The following is a 27,764-nucleotide window of genomic DNA, read 5'->3' as shown; positions in this document are numbered from 1 at the left end:
ATTTCTGTACCCATGAATATTATAATCTTCTACTGCTCTGATATATGTAGTGGAACTTTTTCAGTAGATTTGAATAGAAAATTAGATAATGAATTCATTCCAGTTTAAAAAAAAAATAAAAAACTTTGACATTCTTCTTTTAGTTCTCAGTGGGAACTGCTTGTGAAGCCATTCTGTAGACATCTCATGGAATTCTTTATTTGCCAGAGTATAACAGAAAAAACTGTCCTGGGCGTCAGCAAGTACATACAACATTTCACAGCATCAGCTTGTGTACTGCATATTATTCTGAAACTATATGCTTAGCTTTCTGATGAACGACTTTTATTTGTCTTCCTTTCTTTTATAGGAATATATTTGTCCCAGATGTGAATCAGGCTTTATTGAAGAAATGACAGATGATTCCAGGTATTGTACAAGCTCATGAATAAATCAGGCATTCTGTTATCAGAATTGTTTTTCTCAGCATCAACTTAATGAATAGAAGGGAATTTGTTTTATAACATACTCTTTTGAGAGAGAGAGAAGAGAAGTGGCAGAGCGAAGGGGAAGAAAAATGGGAAGATTTGGAAAATGATGTGATAGTGGGTGTGATGAGATCTACTGTGGCATTCCTTGGAAACCTCTGTATCCATATCATAGTAAATCTGGTAAGTTTTCATATATTTTCTAAGAGTTTGGGGATCTCTTGGATTATTGGTTGGTTTTTAGTGACCACTCTGTGGCCTGAAGGTAAATTTCTGTTATACCTCTTTGGTGGGCTGGTGAGTGACTTCTGGCAAAGATATCTAGTAAGATAAACAGGCTGTTCTAGCCAGGGAAACCGAGTTGTTATTCTTGCGGAAGCCTTGGGTCCCTTGTCCTTATTAGGATTATTGCGGTCAAACTTATGCCATCTTGCCACTGTAATATCAGTTTGTTGGTAATGATTGATATTGGCTCTTGTTGCTTTTACTAATGGTATAAAACCTATAAAAAGGGGACATTATTTCTGAAAGTGACAGTGTTAAGTATTCCTTCTTGGTCAATATGATTAAAACTATGAAAGCTTAACAAAAAGTAGAATAGTGTTGATAGGAGGGCCTTTTTGGGGTAAATGTAATAATGCATTTGTTCTTTTTTGGCTATCTGGTTAAACATTGGTTGGACAACTGAAGAAATACTGACTGGGTAAAAAGAATCTGTAATCTGAAGCTTCTTTTAATCTTGGGATGACTTTGGGGCAGTAAAAAATAATGGCAGTAAATAATTCCTTTACTGTTGCTGTTGGCAGAATATAAAGTTGAAGGTCCCTTCCACAACCAGGAAAAACTACACATTTTACAGTATGTACAATTAGTTTAACTTTATTAATGATCAGTGATTATATATGTATAAATGAACTGGAGCTTCTAAGGCAATATATGGCATGGGATCTAGTTTGGTACAAACACTTAAGTGTTGATATAATAATCTTGGTTTTAAATAACACAATACCAATTCTAAATCTATAAAGATTAGCTTGATAGCAAAATCAGCAATTTTGTGTGGATGGCATGCTAACTTGGGATATCTCTTTATTTGTGCTATTATAATTGCATCTAATACTTATTTCAAGCAGGTATTCTCTGCATGCATTGAATGAAGAGCATATTGGTTGTTAGGGGGCGATTTTTTCAAAGTTTTTAAATACTAATCCTGCTTTCTTTAGCCCTGTATACAAAGTATGGTTATAAATGAGGTTTGTGAGTAACTGCAGGATGAATCTTTTCTAGCGGGGAACTATGAATTCTATGGATCCTGATCTCATTTGACTTAATTCTTTTCTTTGTGCCTTTGTAAGTCAAAGGTTGTCCCGTACAGGTGCTATTGGTACCAGACACTCAAATGCAAAGATTATGTCTTTTGAAATATCAGTGTTTTAAATAGTTGAAGAAATCTTTGTCTTAGAATCAGTCTTAGAGGTAGCATGGTATTCCCTTCTATAAAGTTCATAAACATTTGCTTATTTGAATACTTAGCAATTACAGTAGTAAGTAGTGGATGGTAAAAATTAATGAGAGCAAGTCCTTATGTAAATATTGGATAATGGGTTCCATTTGCTATTAGACTTTTCAGCTAGAGGGGCATCTTGTAAGTTTTCTTAAGCTTTGTAACATTTCTCAGAATGTTGTGGTTGTTATTATCCCTTCTCTATGATTAGCCTTATCATTCTTAAAATGCAAAGGAATTTTAAGGAAAGGGAATGCTGAGGGAGTTTCAGGGGGAGAAGAAGCCCAAAAGATAGAGTTGATAGCTTTAATTACCAAAGATGTTTGAATTCTTGAAACTATATGGTAAAGTCAGGAAAGAGCCCTGGAAGCCTATCTAGGTTTGAGTAATAAAATGGATACATAGTGGTAGTTCAATTATTTATTTAGCATAGATGTACTGGTACTTTTGGGCTTGTTCTACATTTGAAGTGTTTTTTACAAAAGATATTTTAACTTCTGAAGCAAATACAGTTGTTAAATGGTTTCTAATTAGAGAATAAGGCCTGAGAATGATGACATAGAGAATGGCGTTAGCCTCGTTGTTTCACTTTTGGTTGCAGACTAACTGGAGTGTGTTTGTTTCTTCAATGAGCTGAGTGCAGTGCCTGGATTGGTATTGTAATTCTGAAAATGAAAGTTATTTATAATAGTTTGTGGGCTTTATTTCATTGGGGTGAGTGTGTGCATGCTTGTGTGCTAGTGTGTGTACTTTGGTCCACATGTGTGTGTCTCTTGAAGTAAAAGTGATATCCAGCAGTTCTTGTGATACTTTCCATCCCGTTTCCGCCAAAGTGTGCTAGCCAGTTTCCTCTCTTCTTTGCAGATTTCATGGGGACAGTGGGATCAAATATTTTTCCCCAGTCTTTGGGAATAGGTTTATACATGTGATATTAATTCAACAACTTTTACTTTCCAGTTATCAATATAGGATATGGTAAAGCAGGGTTTTCACAAGTGGTGAGTGTTCTGTATAATGGCTGATACATAATAAACACATATATTTGTGGTATTAATAAAATACAGTCTTTACCCTCTGAATTTATGTTTATGAAAGGAGGGGAACAAGTAGAAATGGATGAGGAAAATTCTAGATATTTTATTTTTTATTTTTTTTTGCGGTATGTGGGCCTCTCACTGCTGTGGCCTCTCCCGTTGTGGAGCACAGGCTCCGGACGCGCAGGCTCAGCGGCCATGGCTCACGGGCCCAGCCGCTCCGCGACATGTGGGATCTTCCCGGACCGGGGCACGAATCCGTGTCCCCTGCATCAGCAGGCGGACTCTCAACCACTGCGCCACCAGGGAAGCCCTAGATATTTATAATACAAGGTTGAATTTAGAATCAAAGTCAGTGCAGAGGAGTGTGGAGGAGTCTTGTTTGGTTGGTGAGTTTAGAAAAGACTTAATGGAGGATGGGCCCTGAAGGATGGGTAGGATAATCATAGAATAGGATAAGCTATCAGAAGAAGAAAAAATATTTATTGAGCCCTTTTGTAAGGTGCTAAATATAGTACCAGACCCCTTGCATTACTACATTTAATCATTCCCAGTAGTTTCAAATGTTGTTTTCATCGGTTAAATGCTTTTTTAATGAAATATTATTTTGAGAATCTTGTTTTATTTCTTAGCTTCTGAGAATAGATGTTTTTCTTACTTTGCTCAGATTTGAGCTGCATTGCTGGCTATGGATCCTTCTTCCTTCTCTGTGATAGTCTCTCTCCCCAATTTTTTAAAAATTTATTTATCTTATTTATTGATTTTTGGCTGGTTGGGTCTTCGTTGCTGTGTGCGGGCTTTCTGTAGTTGCAGCGAGCGGCGGCTACTCTTCCTTGTGGTGTGCGGGCTTCTCATTGCGGTGTCTTCTCTTGTTGCGGAGCATAGGCTCTAGGCGCGCAGGCTTCAGTAGTTGTGGCTCGCGGGCTCTAGAGTGCTGGCTCAGTAGTTGTGGCGCACGGGCTTAGTTGCTCTGCGGCATGTGGGATCTTCCTGGACCAGGGCTCGAACCTGTGTCCCCTGCATTGGCAGGCAGATTTCTAACCACTGCACCACCAGGGAAGCCCTCTCCCCAATTTTTCATTTGGCTTACCCTTGATTTTGTAGTTTGTTATAATATTTTTCATAGATTAATCCACATGCCAGTTCTTCATAATTTCCTTTGAGGGTGTCATGTTGGGATGAGTTATTTTTCCTTATTGGGATTTGCTCTCATTGTACCATTCTATATTTAGCTTCCAGGAGGGAAGCATGTTCCTGGGAATAGAATCACTACTCATCGCTTTTTCTCTTCAGTTTTTTAGGTGGTGGCAGCAGCACATCAACACATTTTGCAGAGGTAAGTTTTCCGTTGGCTGTATGGATTCTTTAGATAGTGGGTGGGTGTTGAAACCATGACAGATTTTCACTTCCCAGTGCAGCAAAACATCAGAATGTATAAGAAAAATATGGGCAAGAGTAGTCTTAGAAAGATTTGTGTTCAATAGTTGGGGCTTTGGCATGTTACCTTTAGTAAACCTTTGATTAGGAGAGAGCTGTGCTATATTTGAAACCTGGTGGTGTTTTCAGTTCTGTTTTCTGCTTCTATATTGTGTATATGGTGTGAGAATAAAAAGCTTGTATTGTTTTCTAAATAACAGTGTTGCAGACTCTTAATGGTCTGACAGTCAAGTAAAGAACAGGCCAGGATGAGTTGTAATTGAAGTCACAATGAGGCATAGTCTGTGATTTTACACAGAGGTACTGGTTTCTAGAGATTACCTTTAATGAATGTGGTAGTTTGTAATTGGAATTTCAGGGCTAGATTAAGGATAAGATATTTGCTTGCCTTCCAGGTCTCAAGATGGGACCTACAATTAATTTCCAGTTCTTTATATAATGCGACATCCGTATTTTTCGGGAAAAATAATCTTAACTAGGATTTGAAAATAAGACATTAATCTGTATCCTTGAATACCATTTTAAATTAAATGCAGTCATTTTCTTTTTCATTTAATCCATTGACTTAAAATCTGGTTGTTTTGGACCATTTTAACCATTTTTAAGTGTACAATTTAAGTGTACAATTTTAAGTGGCATTAAGTACTCTTTGTTTATTAGCATTTATAGACTGTTACCTCACAAGGGACAGACCAGCTCTGCCTACAAAAAACACTGGTTTGCTTTTGCTCCTATTGCCGCACAGCTTGGTTAGCTCTAGAAAGCTAACAGATGCTAAAAGAAAAAAAGCCCCTTAAATCCCATAATTAGAATTTCTTTGTGTTTCAGGATCACATTAGCCTTTTTTGGAGATAGTTTAAGTACCTGAAGAACTAGCAAAACTTTTTGGTAGTTATTTGTGTATAAATTAAAACTGTGTTTGCAGTGTATTTGAAAACTGGGATTCAGTAAGAAACCCATAAAACCCTAAGCTTCTCTCCTTTATCCTCTGAAAATTATCTTAAGACCTGTAGCTCCCAGGTTTTAAAAAAAATTTTTTTGGACTTGCTGCTCAGCTTGCTGGATCTTAGTTCATCAACCAGGGATTGAACCTGGGCCCTGGCAGTGAAAGCGCCAAGTCCTAACCACTGGACCGCCAGGGAATTCCCAGCTCCCCAGATTCTTCTGTTGTTAGATTTATAGTCAAGAAACTTAATGAAATGTTTGGGTAACAGTCCTGTTTTATTAAGGTATTTTCTTTTACTTATGGTCTGTGGTGCTTTTTTTTTTTTTTTTTGTGATACGCAGGCCTCTCCCTGTTGTGGCCTGTCCCGTTGCGGAGCACAGGCTTCGGACGCGCAGGCCCAGCGGCCATGGTTCACGGGCCCAGCCGCTCCGCGGCATGTGGGATCTTCCCAGACCGGGGCACGAACCCGAGTCCCCTGCATCGGCAGGCGGACTCTCGACCACCGCGCCACCAGGGAAGCCCCTGTGGTACTTCTTAATATCCAGCATTCAGCTTTTTGCTTAACTCTGAACTGCCTTGGTACATGGGTTGATTAGTGTGATTCAAGACAGATTATGTCTTTGAACTCCCACTTTCTCATTTTGGTGGATGGAAAAATATTACTTAAAATTGATTCTGCTAGCCAGGCCTGGAAGCCTTTCCGGTTTTAGTAATTTTTTTCCTTGTGTATGCTATTCCTGATTACACAGATTTTCACTTACTGGTTATGCATATGCATCAGAAGAGACTTCATCTCATTTCCCTTAAGTGTTAGTTCTCTTTTAGGAGATGGAAATACATTGGTCTGTCAGTTTTATAGATATGACTCACCAGGAGGAGATGCATTCAGAAGAAAAATAAATATATATAGTCAGTTTCCTAACTTTAGTAATGCTAAATCTGACACTGACTGCATAAGTTATCCTTCAGGTGTTGAAGTAATTTTCTTAGTCATAGCCTGTGACTTCATGTTCTTAAGGGTTTGTAGCAAGGGCATGATTATGCCCAGTTTTCCCTTGTCATCATGCCTGAATATTTCAGTTTTCTCCTTCTTAAACGATATTTTGCACTTAAAATAAGAAGTATATGTTTAGTGCACTTCCAGCACTCTGCTAGAAGTAGGGGCAAGAAGCAAATGTTATGGTTGCCTTGCCAGCAAGGAACTTATAATTTATTTTGGGGACAAGTGCAAACATGAAACAGATATGAAAACAAGTGTGTACAGAGAGTATAATAAACTTATTATGGGGATGTAACAAGTACAGTAGAAGGGAGGTTAGGTGGGCTGCAGTCTTTGGGAAGACTAAAATCTTTAGGAAAGAGGTCAAATGACATAGTGATATGCACGGATCCAGACTGCCTGAGTTTAAACCCTGGGTCTACTGCTTACTGACTAGGTGACCTGGGCAAAATTACTTAGAATTTCTCTGTGCCTCTGTGTTCTCCTTTATAAGTTGGGGAAAATAATCATACCTACCTCAGAGGGTTGTCATGAGGATTAGGTGAGTTGATACATGCCAGGTGTGTGGGCCAGTGTGCCTGCCATATAGTGAGCGCTTAATAAATTTTAGCCATTATTAAGACTTCATGGAGAAGGTAAAACTCCTTCATGGAGAAGGTAAAACAAGGCTTCAAGTACTAGAGCCTTAAAGGGTATGTGGAATTTAGATAAGCAAAGAGGTGAGAAACGCTATCTCAAGATAGTATTCATAGGCCATAAAGTCTTATACCCATGTCCCTGGAGGAAAAACTTAGAAAATTATGTGTGGAGAGGGCTTCCCTGGTGGCACAGTGGTTAAGAATCCGCCTGCCAATGCAGGGGACATGGCTTCGAGCCCTGGTCCAGGAAGATCCCACATGCCGCAGAGCAACTAAGCCCGTGCGCTACAACTACCGAGCCTGCGCTCTAGAGCCCGTGAGCCACAACTACTGAGTCCGTGTGCCAGAACTACTGAAGCCCGCGCGCCTATAGCCCGTGCTCTGTAACAAGAGAAGCCACCGCAATAAGAAGCCCGCGCACCGCAACGAAGAGTAGCCCCCACTCACCGCAACTAGAAAAAGTCCATGCGCAGCAGTGAAGACCCAATGCAGCCAAAAATCAGTCAATCAATCAATCAATAAAAAGAAAATTATGTGTGGAAACGAAAGCTATTTTTCTTTTCTATATTTCAGTTGGTAATTTCGGCAAAGGCTTATGCTCAGTTTTGCTCTGTTTTTCTTCAGCCAGAGTTGCTTGTACAATGAAGAGGTTATTTTCTTAATTAGCATTTACTAATAGCTGAATTCTTAAAATACTAGATATATCAGAAGAGGCTTAGTCCAAGCAAAATTTCTAATATAATTGGTATTGATTTTTTTTTCTGAATTGGGTCTGGGGTGGGGGAGATAGGGAGGGTGTATGAGGATGGAGGAGTGTTGCCAGTTAAATGGGAACTATGAGTGATGTGTGAGGGTCAGTGGAGAGTGAATCTAGAAATGTTGCTAGCAGTTTGTATATAGAGAGGACATAGCTATACTGAGGTTCCTGTTGATAACCTGGGGAATGGAGCCCATGGCTATCTGAGGGGTTTCATTGACTACTTGAAAGCTTCTGACCATGACCTGGTGCCAGTGAGACATCTGATCGGAAGGTCTCAACTTACCTCAGTTTTATCACTTCAGTGCAAGAGCGGCTGTAGCTGCTGCCTCAGATTAGCAGAAAATAAGATAGATGGCTTTCTAGAAAAAGAACTCCCAGGTATGCAAGAAGGCAGGGTACTCTGAGCAGTCCGATTTATATTTATTTAAATAAAGTTTGTTTTGCTACATATGCAGCATTACAATGGGCAATAAAAAAGGTATTAAAAAGCATCTGGAGTCCCACTATTTTAAGAGCCCCCTTTCGCCGTACATTTCCTTTCAGGTTTTGTCTTGAGGCATAGATATTGAAAAATATTGTAACAGCATTAAGAAGATTTTTTAAAAATGAAAAATCTTCCATATTCTCATTACCTTATTTTTGCTTTATTTGTTTGTTTGTTTATTTATTTTTAATACTTCCCATTTCTCACATTCATGCTTCATAACTTTTCAGATATAATCATAGGATATACTGTATTGTATTTCTGATTTTTAAAATTTACTTAGGATTATGTCATAAATCTTTTTTCTTATCTCTTCATAGTTATAAGAATTATATATTTTATGACTTCAGATTATTTCATGCCTGTGCTATATTAAACTGTTATCCTGTGTTAAAACCTGTCTGGTTATATGTGATGGTTGATAATTGATCATACCTCTTCCCTCCATCTGAGCGTCTAGAACATACTGAGAAATAAAACATACACGCCAGGCAGATGGAAATAAAGATTTAGTTTTTATTCAGCCAAATTGGAGAGCACAGTTGATCTGTGGCCAAATGGACATCCTAAGTCTGCACAGGATGACCCACTTGAGAATTAGAGGCTGCTGAGCAGGCACAAATACTCAGAACCACTTCTTTTGCATTTGTGCAGCCTCCTTATAAATGAACTCCATCCATTGGAGAAATGCGAATTAGCAAAACTTTTGCTCATTAGCAAAACCTTTTGCCACTCACCAATCAGATGCATCACTCCTCTGGTAGGGAAGAGTAATGAGGAATGAATGAAGAGGTCAGAGGTGAACATGAAAGCTCTGATTCCTCCCTCCTCCCCTTTGGGTTTAGTAATTTAAGTCTATAGTTAGCAGGGGATTGGGACTAGTACCTCTGGTAGTTAGGGGAGGAGATCAGTAGGCTTTGAGGGCAGTTTTACTTCCACCTTCATGAAGGCTCTCTCCATTACCAGCTCATGCTCTTTTGTGTGTGCTCCTGGGACCTGTGGAGAAAGCTCTGAGATAATGAAGAACAACATAAAGTTAAATTAAATTGAACTACAATAAATAAAAGTGTTGATATTCTACTGTTTTTGACCTACAAAGATGGTAATTTTAAATGATTAAACCTAGTGAAGGGCTTCCCTGGTGGCGCAGTGGTTGAGAGTCCGCCTGCCGATGCAGGGGACACGGGTTCGTGCCCCGGTCCGGGAAGATCCCACATGCCGCGGAGCGGCTAGGCCCGTGAGCCATGGCCGCTGAGCCTGCGCGTCCGGAGCCTGTGTTCCGCAACGGGAGAGGCCACAACAGTGAGAGGCCTGCATACTGCAAAAAAAAAAAAAAAACCTAGTGAAAAGAAGTTAAAGATTTCAAACCTTTAACTTTCCTTTACCAAGTAAATCATCCTTTACCTGTTTGCTGTTCTTCCCAGTCTCAGCCAGAGGGCTTGTACTCAAATGCCAGGTAGAGTTTGGGTTCTTTGAGCAGCTGCAGCCTGGATGGGATCTTAAAGGTTGAATTAACTCAACCAAATCTTTCATCTGTCTCACTTTTTAGTATGAAGGGTTAAAATAGCTCATTTCACAGTGCTGCCTACCTCACATCCAGTCCATTTGGAAATATCAAGTAAAACTCCTGAGCTCTTCAACAGTTGTTTAAAGAATAACTATGTTTATGTCCTTCGTGACTAAGTTCACACCAGTAATACTGTTGCCAAGCAAAGACCATAACATAAACTCAATGGTAGCTGAAGGAAGAAGAGTGAAACAGAAAACAGTCTTGGTGTCAGCCTTGCCAGTTTTTTGTTCAGTGACTGCCAGTTGACCAGAGTCCATAGCCTCTAAATTTAAACTCATTTGGGAAAAGGTGCCTTCCAAGAGATTGTTTATGGCAGAGTGTTTACATTTTGGGGGGTGGGTGGGCATTGGACATCGTATTTTTTTCTTTGTGAATGATATTTTAATACTCTATTTTTATAAAATTTAGGAATTTGCCATAGTCACCCATAGTCTTTTATAAAAAAATTTATTTAATTTATTTTTGGCTGCGTTGGGTCTTCGTTGCTGTGCGTGGGCTTTCTCTAGTGGCTGCGAGTGGAGGCTACTCTTGGTGGCAGTGCGCGGGCTTCTCATTGCTGTGGCTTCTCTTGTTGCGGAGCATGGGCTCTAGGTGTGTGCGGGCTTCAGTAGTTGTGGCACATGGGCTCAGTAGTTGTGGCTCGCGGGCTCTAGTGCGTAGGCTCAGTAGTTGTGGCACATGGGCTTAGTTGCTTTGCAGCCTGAGGGATCTTCCTGGACCAGGTCTTGAACCCGGGTCCCCTGCATTGGCAGGCGGATTCTCAACCACCATGCCACCAGGGAAACCCCTCACCCATAGTCTTGAGATTTGTTTTGAGAGTCCTTTCTTTCCCAGCCAGCATATTATAAACCTCTTAATTTCCTTTTATTTTTGAGCCTTATATTCCAGGCATCCCTGAGCTGATTTGAGGATGAGCACTGTTTTTATTTTTCTTTCAGTATCCACTGCTCCTGGTAGTCATTCTAGTGCTTCTTATTCTTTTTAAAAAACTATTCTAGGGGCTTCCCTGGTGGTGCAGTGGTTGAGAGTCCGCCTGCCGATGCAGGGGACATGGGTTCGTGCCCTGGTCCGGGAAGATCCCACATGCTGCAGAGCAGCTAGGCGCGTGAGCCATGGCCGCTGAACCTGCGCGTCCAGAGCCTGTTGCTCCGCAACGGGAGAGGCCACAACAGTGAGAGGTCCTCGTACAGCAAAAAGAAAAAAAAAAAAAAAAAAACTATTCTAATTTTCCTTAATTTATTGAACAAATAAATTTATTTTCTAGAGACCCAGTGCAGCCAAAAATAAAATGAATAAATAAATAAATAAATTTATTTTTTTTAAAAAAAACTTGTATCCAGGCTATGTAGAGACCTTTTAAAATGGAATCATGAGAAAACAACCCAGTTTCAGAAAATGGCAAAAGATTTGAACAATCTACTTCACCAAAGAAGATATATAGATGGCAAAAAAAAAAAAGCTCAACATCATTAGTCATTAGGGAATTGCAAATTAAAACCACAATGAGGGAATTCTTTGGTGGTCCAGTGGTTAGGACTCAGCTTCCACTGCAGAGGGCATGGGTTCAGTCCCTGGTTGGGGAACTAATATCCCACATGCCGCGTGGCATGGCCAAAAAATAAAAACCACCAAAATGAAATACCACTATACCACTTACAGCATGGTTAAAATTTAAGACTGACAATATTAACTTTTGGTGAGGCTATGGAGCAACTGAAATTGAATGTAAAAATGGTACAACCACTTTAGAAAACAGGCTAGCTGTTTTTTAAAAAAGATAAAAATACATCAGCCATATGATTCAGCCATTCCACTCCTCTAAGATATGTACATAATTGTTCATAGCAACTATTTGTAATAATAAAAAATTAGAAACAACCCAAATGCCTGTCAACAGGTGGATGGATAAACAGATAAATAAAATTTAAATTATTTCAGAGGTAATTTGTTTTTTTTCCATTTACTCTTTGTTTAGTGATTCCTTGGCCAAACCCAACAAACACTCCCCCCACCAAGACCCTTTTAGTAAAAAGCGTGTACAATAGAATGGTCTTATCAGGCATTCTTACACTGCTTTGTCACAGCTTTGCCACAGCTTTCTGGTGAACCTTCTATAAGTTAAGTATTTTATAGACACCTGTCTTCACTTTGTGGTGATGCTGCCTTTTTTGTACAAGTGTATAAATACATCCATTTTGTTTAATCTTTATTCTGTGGTGGAAATGTGGATGTCATTGTTACAAAACACAAAGTTGTAATGTTGATCTAGATGGTTGACTATGCTTAGGACAGAAGTTCATGATCACCTTTGGCTCAAGTTTTTATTTTTAGTATGGGAAACTGGTCAGAGGCATGTGGATCTGAGCTCAGTGTTAAGGTCCAGACATTGGCTTGTTTCTTTTTTTGTTTTTAAATTAATTAATTTATTTTTGGCAGCGTTGGGTCTTCATTGCTGCGTTGTGGGCTTTATCTAGTTGCGGTGAGCGGCAGATACTCTTCGGTGCAGTGCGTGGGCTTCTCATTGCAGTGGCTTCTCTTGTTGCGCAGCACAGGCTCTAGGCACACGGGCTTCAGTAGTTGCAGCATGCAGGCTCAGTAGTTGTGGCTCCTGGGCTTAGTTGCTCCGTGGCATGTGGGATCTTCCCGGAGCAGGGCTCGAACCCGTGTCCCCTGCGTTTGCAGGCGATTCTTAACCACTGCGCCACCAGGGAAGTCCTGGCTTGTTTCTATATGAAGGAAATAGTTTCTTGGTATATAAATTTTTCCCCCTGTGCATATACTTGAAAGACTTCTCTTTTCTCCTCCATGAAATTGGAGAAGTATACATTTCTTTAATTCGGAACTGCTGAATTTTGAAGTGTTAAACGTGAATCCTCTCTTTTTTCAGTATTTCTTCTTCCTGTTTCCTCTTTCTCCTTTTCTTAAAATCAGTAACATGTGCTTTATTTCTGGTTTTTACTAGTTCTGGGACCATTTGGACCCCACGATGTTTTTCCAAGATTTTAGACCCTTTCTAAGTAGCAGTCTATTGGACCAAGATAATAGAGCCAATGAGAGGGGTCACCAAACTCACACTGACTTCTGGGGACCAAGTCGGCCGCCACGGCTGTCAGTGACTCAAAGATACAGATCTCGAGGAAGTACTCGTCCTGATAGATCCCCTGCTTTTGAAAGGTGAGTGCAAAGTTGTTATTTAAGTTCTTTTAAAGGATAGTTTCAATGAAGGACGTATTGACATAATCTAATCTTTATAAGGTTTTCATACTTATTACCTTTGTGGACAAGATGGGGATATATATACAGAATGAAAATGAAGCTAAATTGAGTGTCTGTACTCAACTAGTATAATTTACTGATGATGATAAACTGACGGATGATAAAACTAATGATATAGGTCTCTGGTTAATATTTTTATTAATATTTCAGATTAATATATCAGTGATATGTTTGTCAAAACTTCAGAAGATACTGGAAGGGATAGCAGATATATTGGATGACATTAGGATTCAAAAAGACCTCAATAGATTAGAGCAATGGACTTAATATGAAATTTAATAATGATATAGTCTTCTGCAAAACATTCACGCAACAAATATTTATTGAGTGTCTTTTATGCTGGGACACTTGTACTGGATACTGGGGATATAATGGTGAGCAAAACAGGTGGTGGTACTTGATCTCATGGATCCCATTTAGCAGGAATAATAAACACTAATTTTTCTAAAGTGTTTGCTGTATGCGTAGGATCGTGCTTCATGCTTTTTCTGCTTATCTCATTTAATCCATATAAAATGGTAGGTATTGTTGCTATTCTCATTTTATATAAGAATAAACTAAGACTCAGAGAAGTAAGGTAACTTGGATCAATGGTGAATCTAGGACTTGAACCCAGGGATATATGCATCTTGTGCTGCACTGAGATAGCAGCTGCTAGCCACATGTAGTTATATCAATTTAAATTAATTAAAAGTTAAAAAGACTCAAAATTCCTCAGTCACACTCGCCACTTTTCAAGTGCTCAGTAGCCACAGATATCGAGTAGACACCACATTTCACAGCACAGCTTATAAACATTTCCATCATCTCAGAAAGTCCTATTGGACACTGCTGTTCTAGAGTCTACACTCCCCTCCCCTCCACACACCTAGATTTTACTATTAATATTTTACTATACTTACATTATCACATATCTATCCATTGATTTGTCCATTAGTTCGTCTTATATTTTGTAAATTTCAAAGTTAGTTGCAGACAGTCTTTCTTAGGACAATTATAGACTATGGGAAGTCTGATTTAATGGGATTGTCTAGGACAAAAGCCAATGATATCTTAGACTTTTAATAACTTACGGTGCTCAGAGGTAAATCCATCATTTCCTGTGCCAGTTAAACTGTATCTATATTACTTTCCCTTTACTACCTGGCTTGGACCCTGTTGTTGAACTCCTCAACTACAGTTCATCTAAACTTTTACATCCTGTGCTTTTTCTCCCACCCGCTAAACTGCCAGTCAGTGCTGTGGTCCACTTTTCCATGCTCCTTTACTTGACGATGGATAAGTACTGCTGGAGGAAAATCATATAAATGTGCCCACTGGTGCCCCTGCAGCTGGTAAAGGGCATTTAATCTCCATTAAACTGTCAGTGCTTTTAATTTGCATTTCCCTCTGCAAATATTTTGAACGATCACTACATTTCAGTCTCTGAATTTCCTATCTAGTAGGTGGTTCTCAGCAGCTTATTTGTATTCTTCATTATAAAAATTAGGACTTCAGGCATGAACCCCCCAAATCCCTGTGCCCAATTTCTTTGACATCAGTATTTATTTTTCCTTCCAGTCTCCTGAGATGAGGTATCCTTTCTTTTTGCCAAAGCAACTCCATCAGCCCATGTACCTATTTCCTTTGGGATTTTGTTTCATTCATTTTCTTCTCCCTGTTCTCTTTTCCCCCTTTACTGCTCCCTGCCCCATTCCCTTATACCCCTCCCTCCTCCTTTAGCTCTGTGGTTTTCAATTTTGGCTATACATTAGTGTCACTGAGGATATTTTTTAGAATACAGATACCTGGGCCCTACCCCCAGGGATTCTGATTTAATTATTCTGGGTGAGGTCCAAGCATTTGTAATTTTTAAAAGCTCCTTCGGTTATTCTGATTGTAGCCAGCGTTGAGAACCACTGCTTTAGTTACTGCCTAATCTTATTTCCTTCCCCTTTGAATAAGATTTCTTAAGGGGAGCCTATGTTTATTTTGTGTACTTTCTCATCTCTTATTATGCTTCTGCTACTATAGTCTGGCCCTTTTTTCACTAAAATCCCTGGTGACCTTCTATTCTGGTTACATACCCAGTGGATACTTTAAAATTTTTATCGTATGGGTCCAATTCACTGAATTCAACATTTTTGGTCTTTTTCTTCCCTCTAGAAATTCTCTACTTCTGTGACTTCCATGATAGTATATTTTCTTGACTTACCTATTTTCTGACTTCTCCTTCTTGTGGTTAGTATTTCTATATATTTGTTTTCCTAAGGTGTTTCCTTCATTTTGGTTTTCTTCTTACCCTTCAACAAGGTTGCTTAACTTTGGGACTATTGACATTTTGGCTGGATAATTTTGTTCTGTAGGGCTCTCCTGTATGTTGTAGGATTTTTAGCAGCATCCCTCGCCTCTACCTACTACATGCAGTAACCAACCCCCCCCCCAAAGTTATGACAACCAAAAATGTCTCCAGATATTGCCAGATGTTCCCCTGGGGGAGCAAAATTGTCTCTAGTTGAGAATACTGCTCTGTAAGCATTTTCTGGCCATTATTAGGTTCTCTCACAGTTCTAATAATTACCTGTATACAAACACTCCCAAATCTATATTTCTTTTTGACCTTTCTCCCTAACTTAAGATTTGAATGTATAACCTCTTGTTAGATATTTCTATTTGGATGTTCCATAGGTACTACAAACTCACAAAAATGGAAACTAAACTCTTTTCTTCCAGACCTGATCCTTTTTCTTTATTTCTGATTTTGATTGGAAGTACCACTCTCTACCTAGGCATTAATCTAGAATCTTTTCTTTGTCTCATCCAGCTCATATACACATCCAATCAAACATTAAGTCTTTCTGATTTTTTTTCCTATTTCTCAACTCCCATTTTGTCCAGCCATTTCCCCCCTAGTTCATATCTACATCTTTTCTTGTTTGCCTGCACTATTGCATTAGCCTCCTTCAAAGCTTTATCATTCTTAAATTTACTCCCATATTACCCTTGCAGGATTATGTGCCTCAATTTTCAGATCTGTATCACTTCCTGCCTAAAAATCCGTTGTCATGGGGTCTATAACTTCATATACAAGGCCCTCTTTATAGAGGTTTTGAACTCTCCCGACTTCTGTAGCCTTGTTTCTGGTCATTTCTTGCTTTTTTTTATTCTACCAATACGAAACTTGTAGTTTTCTACATATTCCATACTGTTTCATGCTTCTATATGTGTTCTTAATCTGTTTTCTCTGGCAGAAGTACCTCTACTGCTTTTTTAACCCAATTAATCAGTCCTTCACTGAATTTAGGAAGCCTCCCATGACCCCCAGGACTGTATCAAACGCTCTTCTTTTGTGCTTCCCCAAAGCACCTTATGCATTCTTCTATTCATACTTCTAACTACACAAATTGAAGTTATTATAATACTAGGTAGCATTCATGAAGAATACATACTGTGCCAGGCTTGACATTCATTAGCCCATTTAATGTTCCCAGTAACCCTAATGAGGTAGGTATTATTGAGGAAAATTGAGATTCTGCCTTAGTAGAGCCTCTGTTAGTTATCTATTATTGCATAACAAATTACTCTAAAACTTAAAACAGTAATAATCATGTATTCTCTCTCACAGTTTCTTTGGGTCAGTTGTTTGGATAGGGTATGGGGAAATAGTTTGTCTTTGCTATATGATGTCTGGGACCACAGCTAGAAGACTTAACGCTGAAGACTTGACTGGAATTTGCAGGCTTATTTGCTTACATGTCTGGTGGTTAATGCTTGCTCGTGGCTGGGGGTCTAGTTCGTGCTGCCAGCTGGAAAACCCACACATGACCTTCCTTAGTTTGAAGAGTCAAGACAAGTTTTTTGTTTTTTGGGGTTTTTGCAAGATGTTCATTAATTTGGATTTGTCTGGTTGTTTCTTCATTCAGATTAAATATCTGAGCAAGAATACAAAATAAATGATGTATCCTTCTCGGTGTATCACAACAGAGGGTGCACATGATGTCAGCTTGACCCATCATGGGTTATGTTAAGTTTGACCATTTGGTTAAGGCAGTGCCTGCCAAATTTTTCTTATAAAGGTGCCCTTTCTCTTTTGTAATTAATATATAATCTGAGGTGATACTTGGAGATTGAGTAAATATCTGGTTCTCTAATAGCTTTTTACCTAATGATATTAGACTCCATTGATGATTCTTGCCTGAATTATTACTATAATGGTTATACAATAATGATTTTCTATTTCTTTGATTCTTTCTACAGCTATTACACAATCTGTTGTTAAAAAAAAAAAAGTTTTTCTCTCTCCTTGCCCTACCTTATCTGTCTACTTATTTTAGCCCAGACTCATGCATTTTGTTTTAATCATTATTCATTTTGTTGATCAAATAATCTCAGTTTGGCCAGAGAAATTGGATCTAAGCATTTTAGGTAGCAGCCCTTGTTCACAGCCCTTAAATTAATAAGAGAGTTGGGACATCTAAGTAAAGTGATCATCTTGTGTTTCTCTGATTATTAGCTGATAATTTCTTGCCAGTTGGACAAATGGAGCTTCTGCTGCGTTTCCTTTTAATGGAAATAAAATCTTTCAAGAAGATTTTTTTTTTAGTTGTCAAATAAGAACAGGGAGATTTACCCTAATTTGTCAGTTCTACCGTATGAATGCTTAAAAACAATATGAATGCCGTTAGGCAGCCATATATCCTGTCTGCAATCTACTAGAGACGTAGGTGACTAGCATTTACCAAATGCCTAGGATTTTTTAGGCACTAGGCTGTATACTCTCTTCTCACAGAGCCGTTGAGCTGGGCCATGTACAGTTAAAGAAGACGGGTCAAATTTTAAAATGTTTTGCTCAAAAATTCCTTGCCAGATTAATAAAATATCAATGTGAAGATATTAGCTTGAATCAGTTCTCCTTGGTTGCTTTGCCTCTTTATACCATAGGAAATTGTGGTCTGTTCTGCTACTACATTGTCTCTTTAACTGATAGTAAGAGTGGGAGAAAGACATGAGCTTCCTTTTCTCACATGTCCTTTACTGATAATCATATTACCTTAGTAACATGCAAGCAACAAATAACCTGATTTAATGATGGCTCAAACAAGCTTTTTTTTTCTTACACATAACAAGTCTGTAGGTAGGTCACAGCAAATTAGTTCAGTGTGTCAACCGTGTTAGGGTTGGATCTCTGATTCTCTTGATCTTTCCCTCATGCTTACTGCCTTAGGACTTCAGGAAGGAAGAAAGGGGAAAGGGATAGCACCAGTTTATTTGTCCCATATTTTGAAGGAAAGGAAAATCTTTTTCACTGCTCCACTTCCACCTCTTCACTTCCTGCCTGGAAAATTCTATTCCCTGGGCACTTTGTCACATGCTCCCCACACTCAGCTGTAAAGAAAGCTAGGAGAGCATGGATTTAGCTTTTCTGTCCTTTGTCGTAGGAGGTGGCAAGGGAGAAGGCTGTTGAGAATGGATGTGGGGTCAGCCTGTCAGTGTCTGCTAATTAGCTATTTTATTAGCTACTTCAGCTAATAGAATAAGTGGCATGTTATTTCATTATTTTATATTAAACGATGTTATAGCAATCTTCTGAAGATTTTAATCCTATTGCTTGTAAAATATATTAACCATGGGCACCCCTCCCTGACCCCTTTTTTGTGGATGTCATGAACTCAGTGATTTTGGCTCTAAATCAGTGTTTTCTGCGTTTTAGTCATTTAAGTACTGTATTGATGAATTTTTTCCTCTCTGTCATCATCATTATTATTATTTAATGTTTTCTTTAAATGGACCTACATTTTTCTTTTACCTATGTTACCAAACTCAGGTTCAGCTGCTTGCCTTTCAAAAGCCAGTACTTGAGAGACCAGTGTTGGTAGGAAGGGAAAGGTTGCTTTATTTAGGAGGCTGGCAACCTGGGGAGAAGGCAGACTTGTGTCCAAAGGTCAACTCCCCTGCTTCTGATCAGGGGGCAAGAGCTGTGAAAGGGGAGTTTCAGGGGTGTATAGGTGGAGGGAGGGGGCTATGTGCAGAACAGCACAGTCAGCTCCAACAGTCATTTTGAAGTTGGTCATGCGGTGGTCTGACCAGCATCATGATTGTTTTAAGTACAGTTAATCTTCAGTTCCAGGGTTGGTTTGTTCCCATTTCCTTAAGGGCAGTTCTCAGAATTGTTAAGATGGAGCAGCTTATGTCATGGCTACAGTCTGGTCATCATGTAGTTAACTTCTTCCACCTGGTATGGGTTTCAGTATCTGCAAAACAGCTCAAAAGCTATGGCTCAGAATATTATCTGTAGCCCTTGAAGAGGAACTAAAGGTCCTTGACTTTGTTTAAAAGACTAAACTATTGTTTGGTTTTGTTTGACTGCTTTCCTTTGCTTCTGTATTTTCCCATTTCTCTGATTAATTTTATTCTAAAGTTTTTCTAGAGACAAGAGACAGGCAGAGGACATGGTGGGGTCTGTCCCAGGAAGGCCCCATAGGGTCCTTCTGTTACACTTATTTAGATGTGCTGTGAAAAGAAACTTCACAGTATTATCTGTGTAAACATTATTGACTGTATAGTCATTAGCTGTTTGTTTGGGGTTTTTTTTTTCCACTTAAGTAGAGACTACTTCCTGCTGTAGGATCAGAAAATGCCAGATATTACATTTTCATTCTAAGTACACACTTAGGAAGAAAATAGCCAACCATTAGAGATGTGTAAAAATGGATTTTGCTGTGTTTATATGGAAAATAAAAAATCCAATTTACGTACCCGTTTATACCTGTTGTAGTTTTTTCTCACTGCTCCACGGGGGTAGGGACAATATCTAATTAGGTATCTTTATTATCTAATTTTCTTCACATAGCAGGATATTTTGTCGAGCTTCCATGTCGTTACTTATAGACCTGCCAGATCTGTCACATTTAAACACATGAATAGAATTCCATCTTATGAATGTATGGTAATTAATTTAGACAATTCCCTAATGATGAACATTGGAGAGCTTTTAGATTTTCTTTTTTCATCATTATAAACTATAGTGCATTGAACACTCCTTCTTGTTTATATATTTTTGTATGTTTATGAGAATCTGTCTTTCCGTATTTTTAATTCTTTTTTTCTCTGTACTTCATTTTGGGTATTTTCTATTGACCCACCTTCAGTATCATTAGTCTTATCTTCTGCTGTTTTTGATCTACTGTTAAACCTATCAGAGGAATTACTTATTTCAGATATGATGATTTTCATTTCTAAAATTTCAATTTGATTGCTGTATGGATTCAGATTCTTTGGTGATATCCTCCATCTTTATTTGAACATACTAGTCATAGTTAATTTAAAGCCCGTTTTCGGTAACTTCAGTATCTGGATCACCTCTGTGTCTATTTTTTTTTTAACATCTTTATTGGAGTATAATTGCTTTACAATAGTGTGTTAGTTTCTGCTTTATAACAAAGTGAATCAGCTATACATATACATATATCCCCATATCTCCTCCCTTTTGCGTCTCCCTCCCACCCTCCCTACCCCACCCCTCTAGGTGGTCACAAAGCACCCAGCTGATCTCCCTGTGCTATGCGGCTGCTTCCCACTAGCTATCTGTTTTACATTTGGTAGTGTGTATATGTCCATGCCACTCTCTTCGTCCCAGCTTACCCTTCCCAATCCCCGTGTCCTCAATTCCATTCTCTAGGTCTGCATCTTTATTCCTGTCCTGCCCCTAGGTTCTTCAGAACCTTTTTTTCTTTTTTAGATTCCATATATATGTGTTAACCTACTGTATTTGTTTTTCTCTTTCTGACTTACTTCACTCTGTATGACAGACTCTAGGTCCATCCACCTCACTACAAATAACTCAATTTCGTTTCTTTTTATGGCTGAGTAATATGCCATTGTATATATGTGCCGCATCTTCTTTATCCATTCATCTGTTGATAGACACTTAGGTTGCTTCCATGTCCTGGCTATTGTAAATAGAGGTGCAATGAACATATTTGTACATGACTCTTTTTGAATTATGGTTTTCTCAGGGTATATGCCCAGTACTGGGATTGCTGGGTCATATGGTAGTTCTATTTGTAGTTTTTTAAGGAACCTCCATACTGTTCTCCATAGTGGCTGTATCAATTTACATTCCCACTAACAGTGCAAGAGGGTTCCCTTTTCTCCAGATCCTCTCCAGCATTTATTGTTTGTAGATTTTTTGGTGATGGCCATTCTGACTGGTGTGAGATGATACTTCATTGTAGTTTTGATTTGCAACGAAGAGTAGCCACCGCTCGCCACTCGCTGCAACTAGAGAAAGCCCACGCACAGCAACGAAGACCCAGTGCAGCCATAAATAAATAAATAAATTAATTAATTAATTCAGGATATATTAAAACCAAGTTGGAAATACTTTGTGTAAAATGGAGTTGAGTTTAGGCTCAGTTAATTATAGACAGATGTTCCCCAAGTGAACGTCCAGGCAGGAAGTTTAAAAATTTTGCATGCTGGAGGACAGTTCCTTTTTGGTCCTGGCTTTCCTCCCATTTCTTGCAGGGTGACTAGCACTGCTCTTTCCTTGCTACTAAATACGAATGGTACTACCCTATTTACTGTAACTAGCAAAACCATCTCCTTGGATTCCTAAGTTGCTGTGTAGGGACAATATTAAGAACCACAGATGTAAATTAGATGTTCTTAGATGGATCTAGGTGGTCAATCAGTATGTTACCTTCATCTGTTTCTCTCTTTGTTGGCATCATTATTAAATAGCTCTCCTGTGTAAAATGAAAGATAGCTAATGGTAGTTCCAAGTTTATAAGAATATTAGAGCATTCATCCCAGAGGATATGTGCATCTATCAACTCCCAGGGAGGATCTCTGGCTTGGCTTGTGTTTTGTGCCCACACGTCTGGTGGTGAGTGTATTATTCTTGTGTATTTTTTGAGTTAAGGGTCTGTTCCCTCTCATTTATTGAATAATCCACCTGATTCGAAATGTTACCTTTGTTATATATAGAGTTTCATATTCATCTCTATCTGGATTCTCTGTTATGGTCTGATCTTTATTTGTGTACTCCTGTGCCTATGTCTTACTGATTTACTTTCTATAATTTTATAGTATGATTTGATAGCTAGTAGTGAAAGTCCACTTCGTTATTGTTCCTTTGCAAAAACTTTTGGATGCTTCTCTTACATTTACTCTTTCAAATGAATTTTAAATGCAATTTGTCAATCTCTGACCTCTCTCCCATCCCATTGGGGTTTTGATTGGAAGTTCATATTAATTTGGGGACAGTTGGTACTTTTTATAATATTGAAACTTCTCATCTAGGCCCATGGCTCATATCTCAATTTGTTTGGTTTTTTTTTTTATGTTATTCAGTAAAGTTTTATGGTTTCACTTAATTTTAAACTGATTATTAGATAGATTGTTACCCAGCCCTGTGCTACTTAATTGAATTCTCTTATTAGCTCTAATAGTTTTTCATTTTGTTCTCTAAGGTTTCTAGATTAGCAGGTGTATCAATTGATTGATACAAATATTGCTTGTATTTTTCCCCTATGTTTATGCCTCATTATTTTTTCTTATCTGTTGCATTAACTATATTATCAAAACAAAGTTGTCTAAGTGTAGCCATCTTTATCTTCTTCCTGACTTAAATGAGAGTGAATTAGTGTTTCTTTATTAAGCATATTCACTTTTGGTTCCTAATATGGTTCCTATCACATTAAGAAAGGTTTATTTTATTCCTAATTTATTATGAGCTTTTAATTGAGGATGACTAGTGATTTTATCAAATGACCTTTGCAGTCCTATGAAAATGACCCTTATAGTTTTTCTTCTTTAAACAATTAATGCATTTTATTAACTAATAGATTTTATCACGTTGAACCAACAGTTTGAATTCAACAGGCTTCGAATAAAAACTACTTTGTCAAGGAGTGTTAATCTTTTAATACACTATTGGAGTTGATTTCTTCCTAATCTTTTTTAGGATTTTTGCATTGATTCATAAGGGAGCTGGTAATTTTCTTGTGTTATCTTTGTCAAGTTTGGGTATCAGGGTTGTATTAGTTTGATAAAATGAACTGGGAAATCTTGCTTTGTTCTTAGGCTTGGGAATAGTTTAAATAAGGAATTATCTATTCCTTAAAGGTTTGGTAAAAGTTACCTGTAATTTCATCTGGACCTAGAATCTTTTGGGGGACCAGATCTGTTACAGCCTTTTCAGTTACTTCTAGGGTTAATGGTCTAGGGTGGAATTTCATTCATTTTTGTATTCCCAGCTTCTAGGTAGTGTCTGTTTTATAGTGGACATTGTATATACTTGTGTTGAATGAATGGTTAATTGTAATTATGTTGCTAAGAGGTATGTATGGAACATATGAATTAGTAGTTATAATAGCTAAGAGTTTGTGCCAGGTACTAGTCTGAGTGCTTTTCAGGTATTTATTTAATCTTCACTATAACTCTCTGGAGAAGTTACTGTGAATATCTCTGTTCTACAGTAGAAACTGAGGCACAGAGAAGTTAGGTAAATTGCCTAAGGGTATGAAGCCAGTTAAATATTGGAGCCAGGATATGGCAAAAATGATGATATTTGTATTTGGTGGGATTATGAATGTTTCAAAATAATTGAAAAATTTTAACAGTATCTTATAGTCTTTCCAATTAAAAAAAAAAAGAAGCATTTTCCTAACTTTCTCAGAAATTTTTCTTCCAAGAGACACATACTAGTGTGTCAGTAAGTAGAACTTGGGAAGTTTTAAATTCAATTTATTTTCTCTTTTCTTTCACGTAAGTGTAAATGGAACACAACACATCTTTGGGGCATATTACTACTCTGCCTGATTAGCAGGTCTACTCAGATTGTTCTGCATGATTGTTATTACTTTGCAGTAGTTGTCATTATAATGTCACCCAGTGTTTTGAAAACACTTTACAATTTTGTATTTTATGGGTTTTTTTTATTGATTAAATCCTGGCTTGGCTTCTTCCTGATAACAGTTTGTCCTGTTGATTTGAGAAGTAGTATAACTTTTTATCCTGTTCGTCGGGTTCTCAGCTAGTGGTTTCCATGGACTACATCTCAGGCTTCTGATCATTCCACCCATTTTACTGTAGACAGAGTACTTTGTCATTTAAGAAATCAGATGTCAGGGATTAGCCTTTGTGGGATTATTAATGTGCTCCTCACACAAATTTAAGGAGCTCTCCTGAAATGAGATGTATTTTCTTTGGCTTTTTCATTGACATGAGTGAAGCCTTTTTTGCTCATATAAAGAAGGGTAAGTCTTCAATTGTTCATCCATTCTGCAAATATTTATTGAGTGTGCCTAAAGTCCTCTAATCTGCAGCTTTCAAATGATAGTTTATCTGGGTGTAATCAGGTCATCTTATCTAACCTTAAATAATTATCTGACCTGTGCCAGAAGAGTAATTTATTAATTTACAACTCGGGGAATTCTACTTCAGTGACTGGAAAACTCATTGCTGCTTATTAGCTTAATAATGTCTTTGAATTTCCTAGATATCAAGAAATGAAAAGCAATCAGATGGTTGCTTGGTGTGTATAGAGTCAGCAAAGGAAATTGTATAGTCTTTTGGAGAAATTTCATTTGGATTGTGATAAGCCTAAGGAATTATTCATATTTCATCTTTTTTAAAAAATTAATTTTATCTTTGACTGCATTCGGTCTTCATTGCTGTGCGCAGGCTTTCTTTAGTTGTGGCGAGCAGGGGCTACTCTTCGTTGTGGTACGCAGACTTCTCATTGTGGTGGCTTGTTGCAGAGCATGGGCTCTAGGTGCGCGGGCTTCAGTAGTTGTGGCACGTGGGCTCAGTGGTTGTGGCTCATGGGCTCTAGAGCTCAAGCTCAGTAGTTGTGGCACATGGGCTTAGTTACTCCACGGCACGTGGGATCTTCCTGGACCAGGGCTCGAACTCGTGTCCCCTGCATTGGCAGGTGGATTCTTAACCACTGCACCACCAGGGAAGTCCTCATATTTCATCTTAATGATTTTTTTTTTAGGATGGAAAAGTATTTATGTTTGTCATTTGTTCCTTTCCTTTGTATTAGATCAACCCTAATACATTCATATTTTCCTGGCTTCATAGAGATTACCACCCTTTAGTTTGCACTTATTACATTAAAACCTATCTTTTGTTTCAGTATGGTACTCTTTTTTTTGTTTGTTTGTTTTTGGCGGTATGCGGGCCTCTCACTGTTGTGGCCTCTCTCGTTGTGGAGTATAGGCTCCGGACATGCAGGCTCAGTGGGCATGGCTCACGGGCCTAGCCGCTCCACGGCATGTGGAATCTTCCCGGACCAGGGCACGAACCCATGTCCCCTGCATCGCCAGGCAGACTCTCAACTACTGTGCCACCAGGGAAGCCCATCAGTGTGGTACTCTTAACATTTAAGGTTTCCTTCCTTAAGAATATGTTTTCCTGAAGTTAACCCCAGGTTCTGGGACTTAACATTTTCTGACCACTGATCACAACTCAGATTTTGAGAAATGACTTCTTTTTGGTTGTTAACTTTTTTTGTTGCTATTTAAAAGTAATAGGTTTGTTTTGTTTTTTGGCATGGATTAAAAAAATAACATTACCCAGAAATAGCCACAGTTATTATACCTTGATACATAATTATGTAGACCTTTTCCCATATATATGAGATGTCTACATCTATATAATTGAAATGGAATCATACTATACCTATTTTATAATCTCCTTTTTTTATCTTAATAGATTATATATGTCTCTCAATGTCCATCTGATTGGGCCCCATCTTGGGGTCTCTTAAGTCATTCAGTAAACATTTGTGTATTACTATGCCAGGTGCTATTCAGGATGTTGGGCATACAGTAGTGAACAAAACAGTAAAAAATGATTGCCCTTGTGGAATTTACGTAGTAATGGGGGATGACAGACAAGCAAAATAAATTAAATCGATAGAACGTTAAGCAGTAGTAAATGCTTTGGGGAAAAAAAGGCAGGGAAGGGAGTTAGGGAGTGTGGGAGAAGTGATGTTTCAAAAAGTATAGTCAGCAAAGGCCTTGTTGAGAAGGTTTTTGAATAGACATAAAGGAAGTGAGGGAATGAGCCAAGAATGTGCCAACAAGGAGAGTCTAGTGTGGAGCAGAGTAAGAGAGAGGAAGAGTAGGAGATGAGGTCACAGAGCAGTTGTTGGGGCTGGGGCTGGGTAGCTGAGTATGAGATCCTGTAGAGACTGGTAGCCCGTTATACAGGCTTTTATTCTGAGTGCAGTGGAAATCCAGTAGGAAGTTTAGGGCAGAAGAATGACATGGTCTAACTTATGTCTTAAAATGATCATTCTAACTGCTGTGTTGATAATAGAATGGCCAGGGGTATGTGTGTGTACAAGAGGCACAGGGGCAAAGACAGAAGCAGAGAAACTATTTAAGAGGCTGTTGCATTAATCTAAGTTAGAGATACTAGTGGCTTGGATGAGGGTTAGTGCAAAAAAATGGTTGGATTCTAGATAAAGTTTGATAATGGGCATGATAGGATTTGCTGGCAGATTGGATATGAGGTATAACAGAAAGAAGAGTTAAGGATGACAAAAAGGTTTTTGGTTTGAACAACTAGAAAAGTGGAGCCACCATCAGCTGAAATGCGGAATACTAGGGGGAACAGGTTTGGGGGAGAAGACTAAGAGTTCAGTTTTGGACATAACAAGGTTGAGGTGCTTATTACACATTCAAGTGGTGATGTTGAGTAGGCAGAGGTCTTGGCTAGAGATAAAATCTGGAAGTTGTTGCCTCTTTATGATACTTAAAATTATAAACCTGGATGAAATTGCCAAAAGAGTCAAGATAGAAAATAGAAGAGCTCAGAGAATTGAGCTCTGGGCCCTCATTGATTAGAAGTTTGGAAGATAGGAGGAATAAGTAGAGGAGTCTGAGAAGGGAGCTAGGAGGAAAACCTAGAGAGATTACAGCTTTGGAGACTACGTGAATACTCTTATCTGGTCTTAGCATACCCCTCCAGACCCTGTGGATTGATTTTTCTCTTCTGTGGGTTGCTAAAATTAGATACATACACCTCTTCCCCTACCCCTTTTAGCTACCTAGTACTTTAACAAGAAAAAGTTTTTGTTTAAAAAAAAATTCAGTGTAAATACTGTATGTATCAAGTGAAGATAATCTCCTAACAACAGCTCATACACTTACTGGGGTCACCCTGAGCGGTCTCTCTCTGTCACTGCTGAGGTGGAACCAACATCTCATTTCCAGAGGGTAAGCAGCCGATAAAGGGGAAATCAGCACCTGATCCATTGAGATGTCCCTGGCAATTCCAAGTATTTGTATAGGGTCAGCTTTAGAGCTTCAAGGAACTAGGCTCTCTCTCAAACTTGATTATTACCATTTACTTATTGGTTAGTTCAAGCATGTGATAAACTGTTCTTCTAATTAGTCATCCCTCAGTATCCATCGGGAGCATTGGTTTCAGGACCCCCCTCCCCACCGCCCCCGTGGATACCAAAATCTGAGGATTCTTACCCCTGATATAAAATGGTGTAGTGTTTGCAAACAACCTATGTACATCCTCCTGTATACTTTAAATCATCTTTAGAATACTTGTAACACTTAATACAATGCTATGCAAATAGTTATAAATACAATGTAAATGCTATATAAATAGTTGGTGGTGCACGGCAAATTTAAGTTCTG

The 27,764-nt window shown here is 38.5% G+C and overlaps 1 protein-coding gene across 1 annotated transcript in view; it reads left to right on the top strand.

The window, feature by feature from the left end:
• Positions 1 to 27,764, top strand: part of RNF115 (ring finger protein 115) — a 59,267-nt gene that overhangs the window by 19,293 nt on the left and 12,210 nt on the right. Inside the window, exons 2-4 of the mRNA XM_065878805.1 lie at positions 350 to 408; positions 4,299 to 4,341; positions 12,803 to 13,014. Coding sequence (XP_065734877.1) covers positions 350 to 408; positions 4,299 to 4,341; positions 12,803 to 13,014 — 314 coding nt within the window. The remainder of the gene's footprint in view (positions 1 to 349; positions 409 to 4,298; positions 4,342 to 12,802; positions 13,015 to 27,764) is intronic.

Source organism: Phocoena phocoena, chromosome 1, assembly GCF_963924675.1.
Source record: "Phocoena phocoena chromosome 1, mPhoPho1.1, whole genome shotgun sequence".
Classification (NCBI taxonomy): Eukaryota; Metazoa; Chordata; class Mammalia; order Artiodactyla; family Phocoenidae; genus Phocoena; species Phocoena phocoena.
The sequence above is the reverse complement of the archived record's forward strand: the minus strand, read 5'-3'. Positions and strand labels throughout refer to the sequence as shown.